General features: G+C 39.0%; 1 protein-coding gene and 1 long non-coding RNA gene across 6 annotated transcripts in view; one reads left to right on the top strand and one right to left on the bottom strand.

Annotated features, from left to right (window-relative positions):
* Positions 1 to 7,741, top strand: part of LOC105505325 — a 97,858-nt gene that overhangs the window by 38,185 nt on the left and 51,932 nt on the right. The window lies entirely within an intron of this gene.
* PTPN22 (protein tyrosine phosphatase, non-receptor type 22 (lymphoid)) overlaps positions 1 to 7,741 on the bottom strand; it is a 64,613-nt gene that overhangs the window by 36,982 nt on the left and 19,890 nt on the right. For 4 of the 5 annotated variants that reach the window (XM_011933130.1, XM_011933132.1, XM_011933131.1 and 1 more), the window contains 2 exons: positions 6,018 to 6,095; positions 2,630 to 2,716 (listed from right to left, as the gene is read on the bottom strand). The exons of the other annotated variant lie outside the window; for it this stretch is intronic. In XM_011933130.1, coding sequence (XP_011788520.1) covers positions 2,630 to 2,716; positions 6,018 to 6,095 — 165 coding nt within the window. The remainder of the gene's footprint in view (positions 1 to 2,629; positions 2,717 to 6,017; positions 6,096 to 7,741) is intronic. 5 annotated transcript variants of the gene reach the window in all.

Here is a 7,741-nt window from a genome sequence, read left to right as displayed (position 1 = left end):
TGAGATCCGGCCACTGCACTCCAGCCTGGGCGACAGAGCCAGACTCTGTCTCAAAAAAAAAAAAAAAAAAAATTGAAATGTATATGTCACATATCACTTGAACCCAGGAGGCAGAGGTTGCAGTGAGCCAAGATCATGCCACTGCACTCCATCCTGGGCGACAGAATGAGATTCTGTCTCCAAAAAAAAAAGGAAATGTATATGTCACATGAAGGTAAGGCAGCAGTAATTTTGTCTTGTTAAGGTTTGTTCAGAATCTAACACTTTGTGGTTACACAGTATTTAACATCAATTTTTGTGATGAGATCAAAATAGCATATCCTAGAACTCTCAATATATTTTAATTGGCATTTGGCCAAATCATAATAGTTTTTATATCTTAGGCCTCCAGCTGAAAAACCTTTGGATATTCTAAAATATTCTCAAAACTTCAATGATTCAAGAAAGCAATCAACAGAGTGAAGAGACAACCTGTGCAATGGAAGAAAATTCTGCAAACTATACATCTGATAAGTATCCAACAGCATTGGATACTAACATAGCATAAGGACTCAACCCAACAACAAGAAAACAAATAACCTGATTTTAAAATGGACAAAGGACCTGAAAAGATTTCTCAAAAGAAAACATACAGATGGCCAACAGGCATATGAAAATATGTTCAACATCACTAATCATCAGGGAAATGCAAATTGAAACCACAGTGACCTGTCATCTGTCACTTGTTAGGATGGCTATTATCAAAAAGACAAGAGATAACAAAAGTTAGAATATTAAGAAAAGAGAACACTTGTACCCTGTTGATGGGAACATAAATTAGTACAGAAATTATGAAAAACAGGATGGAGATTCCTCAAAAAAATAAAAATAGAACTACTATATGATCCAGCAATTCAACTTCTGGGTATATATCTGAAGGAAATGAAGTCACTGTGTCAGAGAGATATCTGCACTCCCATGTTTATTGCAGCATTACTCACAATAGTCAAGACACAGAATCAACCTTGGTGTCCACAGTAGATGAATGAATAAAGAAAATGTGGTATACATACACAATGGAGTACCATACAACCTTTAAAAAAGAAGGAAATCCTGTTATTTGTGACAACATGGATGAACATGAAAGACATGCTAACTGAAATAAGCCAGGCACAGAAAGACAAATACCACATTATCTCACTTATATGTGGAATCTTTTTTTTTTTTTTTAAGTGGAGCTTATAGAAGCAGAGTATAGAATAATGGTTACCAGGAGGCTGGGTGGAAGGTGGGGGGAGAGATGGGGTTGGGAAGATGTCAGTCAAAGTATACAAAATGTCAGTTAGACAGTAGGAATAAGTTCAAGCTGTACAATGTTGTACAACATGATGACTATAGTTAATAACAATGTATTGTATACTTCAAAATAGCTGAGAGTAAATTTTAAACATGGGAGCAGAATATATGCTTGCCGTTTTACTCCTATTGTTTCTAAATTTAGCTGAAAACTGTAAGCAGTAGGTTAATCAGAGATTAATTTTTTTAATAATTTTTTTTGAGACAGGGTCTCACTCTGTTGCCCAGGCAGGAGTGCAGTTGTGGGATCATGGCTCACTGCAGTCTTGTCCTCCTGGGCTTATACAATCCTCCCAGCTCAGCCTCCTGAGTAGCTGGGACCACAGGCACATGCCTGTGCCTGGCTACTATCTTTTTTTATTTTTGAGACAGAGTTTCACTCTTGTTTCCCAGGCTGGAGTGCAATGGTGCAATATCGGCTCACTACAACCTCCGCCTCCTGGGTTCAAGCGAGTCTCCTGCCTCAGCCTCCTGAGTAGCTGGGATTACAGGCACCTGCCACCATGTCCAGCTAATTTTTATATTTTTAGTAGAGACTGGGTTTTGCCACAGTGACCAGGCTGGTCTTGAACGCCTGACCTCAGGTGATCTGCCTGCCTCGGCCTCCCAAAGTGCTGAGATTACAGGTGTGAACCACCACACCCGGCCATTTTGAAAAATTTTTTTGTAGAGAAAATTGTTATGTTGCCGAGGCTGGTCTCAAACTCCTAGGCTCGAATCAGTCCTCCCACCTTGGCCTTCCAAAGTGCTGGGATTACAGGCATGAACCACCTCGCCCAGCCAAGAGATTATTTTGAAATTTTTATTCCTCTTTAAGACAGGGTCTCACTTTGTTGCCCAGGCTGGAGTGCGGTGGTGGCATTTCAGCTCACTGCGACCTCCACCTCCCAGGTTCAAGCAATCCTCCTGCCTCAGCCTCTGGAGTAGCTGGGACTACAGGTATGCCCCACCACTCCTGGCTAAATTTTTTTTTTTTTTTTTTCGGAGATAGGGGTTCACCATGTTGGCCAGGCTGGTCTTGAACTCCTGACCTCAGGTGATCTGCCTGCCTCAACTTCCCAAAATGCTGGGATTACAGGTGCGAGCCACCGGACCTAGTGAGATTAATTTTTTAAGTTAAGTTACCTCAAATTAATTTGTTCTTTTCCACAGGAAATTTTCAGTGCAGCCCTATGCACATCTGAAGCTCTCAATTTAGTTGTGACAATGGATAAATCCTGCAACAAATCTGACATCTCTTGACCAAAAGCAAGTATGAAAATTTTTTTGACATCATATCTAGTTTAAATTTTACCTCTGTTCCAGAATGTTTATCTCTGATAACATCCATCTGTCTCTTAAATAGTTCTAATACAGCATTGTAGACCAGTTCATATTGTTCCTGAAGAGCATCACAACCCAGAACAAATGAAAACAAAAAGAAAAAAAATGGTGAACTGCAGGACCAGATTTTAGGAATATGAACACCAATCACATCCTAATATAGCAGACCCAAAAGGACAATCAGCATGTTATTAAACTTACTAACAATGCCTTATGCTTGCATAGTTCACTTCAGATTTCAAAGCACTTTTATGCTGCTGAAAAAGAAAATAGCTAAATATTTGATACACCTGTAACTAATGTACAAGAATCTTATGACTTGTTTCTTTTATGTTCTAACCCTACTTTCTTATCTTTCTCTCCATCATTCCTCTAATTCTGTTTCCCTTGCTCATATTAAAAAAAAAAATGTATTTCATTCTAGATGGATTTTTTATAAGCAACCTTCATCTTTTCTGGAAAAAGAGATAGTAGTTGGTGTATAGATAGGTAACTTCAATGTCTATGCTTTAATTTGGTCTTCTCAATTGCTCTATAAAGTAGATAGACTATTATACCTATTTACAAACAGTTTATCCCAGGTCATTCAGAAGGAATTTCTAGGACTTGACTCAGAAACTTAATTTCCACACTCTTAGTTCAGTGCATTTAGATAAAGTTGCTAAAATTTTGTCCTAGTAAAGATACCAAAGAAAAGTAAACCACTAAATAAGGTTTGGAAATTTGTGGTTACAAAAGGATTTCACCATAGAGAAATGAGACCTCTACTATTACAAGGTTTATGAGTTATTACTACTCTGTTTTAGCCTGTACTTGCTCAAGCACTCAATTTTGAACCTACTTTTTATCTGAGTTTTCCCTGACACTTTACACATTTCTATACAAATAAGGAACAATTTTTTTCAAAGATAATTTTAGCAAGAAACAATGCAGAGTCTGTATCATCCAACACAGTCATTAGTATGCTCTTTAATTTTTTTTTTTTTTTTTTTTTTTTTTTTTAAGACGTGGTCTCACCATGTTGCCCAGGCTGGAATGCAGTGATGCAATTTCGACTTACTGCAGCCTCGACCTCCCAGGCTCAAGTGATGCTCCCACCTCAGTCTCCCAAATAAGTTGGGACTGCAGGCACCTGCCACTACACCCTGCTAATTTTTGTATTTTTTGTAGAGACAAGGTCTCACTATGTTGCCCAGGCTGGTTTTGAACTCCTGAGCTCAAGCGATCCACCTGCCTCAGCCTCCCAAAGTGCGGGGGTTATAGGCATGAGCCACCACATCTGGTTAATTTTTTTAAGAAAGAAAAATCAGGGCCGGGCACAGTGGCTCACACCTGTAATCCCAGCACTTTGGGAGGCTGAGGCAGGCGGATCACAAAGTCAGGAGTTCAAGACCAGCCTGGCCAGCATGGTGAAACTCCATCTCCACTACAAATACAAAAAATTAGCTGAGCATGGTGGCACGTGCCTGTAGTCACACCTACTCAGGAGGCTGAGGCAGGAGAATTGCTTGAACCTGGCAGGCGGAGGTTGCACTGAGCCGAGATCATGCCATTGCACTCCAGCCTGAGTGACAGAGTGAAAGTCCATCTCAAAAAAAAAAAAAAAAAAGAAAAGAAAAGAAAGAAAAATCAGACAGGAAGCTCTCATCTTGTTACAGTGCCATTTCCTGGTTAGAGTAGTGTCAGAAAAAAACAGCTACAACTGTTAAAATTCAGTTAGTTGTTTGATAATGCCAAAATGTGAAGGCTTTTTCAGCTGTCTTCCAACTCTTAAAAGTAGGCCTGAAATGGAATTTGTTTTTGAAATGGAGTATGGTTTTATTAAATTAGTATTGCAATTTATGTAACTAGATTCCATACTTCTGGAATCTTTATGCATTTACATGGATCAGCCTTCTTTGAAGCCTGACAGCATTAAACCAGCTAATGTTTTCATTTCATATAAGCTTTCTCCCTCACAGGTTGAATATAGAAAACACCTACACTCAGCACATGAAAAGTTATTTTTTCCACCAGCTATTAGTGGAAAACCTGTGCAGGCCAGTTTTATATTATAATAGCTCTTTATTTTTTCCCTTTAATTAACAACTTCTAGACTAAAATATCTGAATTGCCATTGTCAGTGGTTTTATCTCTAACACTATTTGCATATTCATTTCTAAGTGTCTTAAACACTTTAAGGTCTTGCTATTTAAGTAGTTAAAAGTAGTTCTAACAGATTACACAAAAGTGCCTATTAATAAACATCAATATACATTTGATGAATGAATGGGTCAATTCTAAATTCTATATTAAAAATGAATACCTCTTAGAAAACTAAAACTGTTGGGTAAAACTATTGGTGTAGAAATGTGAGTGAAATTAATATTGTAGACAGTGAGAGATTTGAGCTAGGAGGAGAAGGGAAGGGCATTCCTAATGGAATGAACAAGTGTGGGCGTTCTGGGGTAGGTTAAAAGATTGTGATACATAAATATAGTGTGATTATTATATATATATATATAATTTTTTTTTTTTTGAGACAGAGTCTCACTCTGTTGCCCAGGCTAGAGTGCAGTGGTGTGATCTCGCCCACTGCAACCTCCACCTCGCAGGTTCAAGCAATTCTCCTGCCTCAGCCTCCCGAGTAGCTGGGATTGCAGGTGGCTGCCACCATGTCCAGCTAATTTTTGTATTTTCAGTGGAGTCGAGGTTTCAGCATATTGGTCAGGCTAGTCTTGAACTCCTGACCTCAGGTGATCCACCCACATCAGCCTCCCAAAGGTGTGAGCCACCATGCCCAGCCCAATTATGTTTTTTAAAAATTATGCATGCAGTAAGAATCAGGAGAAACTATAGAAAAGTAGTAATAGGGCTATCTCTAGGTAATAGGAATATATTTTTTATTTTTATTTTTCAGTGTTTCCTAAAATGAGCACATAGACTGAATTCTCCGTATTCTTGTTACCACATCCTGAGGTAGAAATTATAAATCCCTGATTTTCTATGCTTTCAGAGATGAATTTTATCACTACAAAATTTCAAGTTAACATGACCTAGCTATTTCAAGTTCACAAGCCAGTTTGTTGAATAATTTTACAACATCCTTTGTAAGGAAGTAAGTAATATTACATTGGTGTCTTAATATTTTCTGAACAGACAGTAAAATAAGGAATGAAAGGAATTTGACCCAGGACAAGGGATACAGGAAAAATATTGGGATATTCAGAGTTACAGAAAATGGCAATGGACTCTAGAGCACGTAATGGTAAATTGGTGTTATATCTGAGCAGTCAGCTGTTTTTGGATGCCTCACCATTAAACATAGAGATGGAGCAAGACTCAGACACACATTCTGATCCATTCACTACAGTTCATACCTGAGTTTGAACTAATGAAGGCCTCTGTGTCCGCATTTCCTGGATCAAACTGAAAACACTGAAGTTCTCAGGAATTATCTATCGAATTAAAGGGGAAAATATCTTATTCCTTTCAATACTTTGTTAATAAATTATTGCTACTTTTTCATAGTCTTGTACTTCCATGGCATCTGCTCTTCTAACATGGGTTAATATCAGAAAAAATGATGCATTTTTAAAACAAATGAGGTTTCTTATCACTTGCAACATGATTTAAAGCCTGGTATTTTCCCTAGAAAAGACTAAAGAAACTCTTCAGAATGATTTCACACAGTGTAACCAAATGTCTAAAACTATGGATATAATGAGGGACAAGATTCAGTAGATGCACAAGTATGAGAGTTGTATAAAATAAAAGAGGTTGGTAGATAGGTCTAAAGGCCATATTTTAAACTTCCTATTAGACATTAAAAAATGATTTATAGATTGGAATGCAAAGTATGATTGCAGTAAGTTGAGTCCATCTATTAAAGCAGTTTGGATAAAGGAAGGGTAACTATATAATTTAGGACAGTGGTCCTCAAACTTTATCATGCATCACAATCACCTGGACAGCTTGCTGGGCCCCCATCTCTAGAGATATGATTCAATTCAATGGGGCCCAGTAATTTGCCTTCACCTTAGGTTAGGTGCACCTAACCCCCTTGGGCTTCAACCCCTACATTATTGGAATCTCCAAAGATGGGAAAACAAACAGTAAAGGATATATAAATTACAGACTTTCTGGGAGTCTGAAAAAGTAGAAATAGAAATCTTTGACCTATTTTCAGTATTTCACAAGAACTAACAGAAATTATATGTCTACTAAAACAGCTGCACAAGCTAAGTGAAATACCTGGTTTCCTTGGGTTTTGTTTTTTGTTTTTGTTTTTGAGATGGAGTTTCGCTCTTGTTGCCCAGGCCAAGAGCAATGGCGCAATCTCGGCTCACTGCAGCCTCCGTCTCCCAGGTTCAAGCGATTCTCCTGCCTCAGCCTCCCGAGGAGCTGGGATAACAAGCATGCACCACTACACCTGGCTAATTTTGTATTTTTAGTAGAGATGGGGTTTCTCTATGTTGATCAGGCTGGTCTTGAAGTCACGACCTCAGGTGATCCACCCACCTCAGCCTCCCAAAGTGCTGAGATTACAGGCATAAGCCACCGCACCCGACCAAGTTTCCTTGGTTTTGATTAGAACTGTCAACTCAGAATGGCAACAGTAGAACAGTGATATCCAGTAAAAATATAATGTGAGTCACATATGTAATTTTAAATTTTCTTTTCTTTTTTTTTTTTTTGAGAAGGAGTTTCACTTTTTTTGCCCAAACTGGAGTACAATGGTCCGATCTTGGCTCACTGCAACCTCCACCTCCCAGGTTCAAGTGATTCTCCTCCCAGTCTCCAGAGTAGCTAGTATGACAGGCATGTGCCACCACACCTGGCTAATTTTGTATTTTTAGTAGAGACAGGGTTTCACCATGTTGGTCAGGCTGATCTCGAACTCCTCAAGGTGATCAGCCTGCCTTGGTCTCCCAAAGTGCTGGGATTACAGGCGTGAGCCACCACGCCCGGCTGAAAATTTCTTTCTTTTCTTTCTTTCTTTTTTTTTTGTGAGACGGTGTCTCGCTCTGTCACCCAGGCTGGAGTGCAGTGGCGCGATCTCGGCTCACTGCAAGCTCCGCCTCCCGGGTTCACGCCATTCTCC

This window comes from Colobus angolensis, unplaced genomic scaffold (assembly GCF_000951035.1).
Source record: "Colobus angolensis palliatus isolate OR3802 unplaced genomic scaffold, Cang.pa_1.0 Scaffold124, whole genome shotgun sequence".
Lineage (NCBI taxonomy): Eukaryota > Metazoa > Chordata > Mammalia > Primates > Cercopithecidae > Colobus > Colobus angolensis.
Note: the sequence above shows the minus strand (reverse complement) of the source record. Positions and strands in the feature narration are given on the sequence as shown.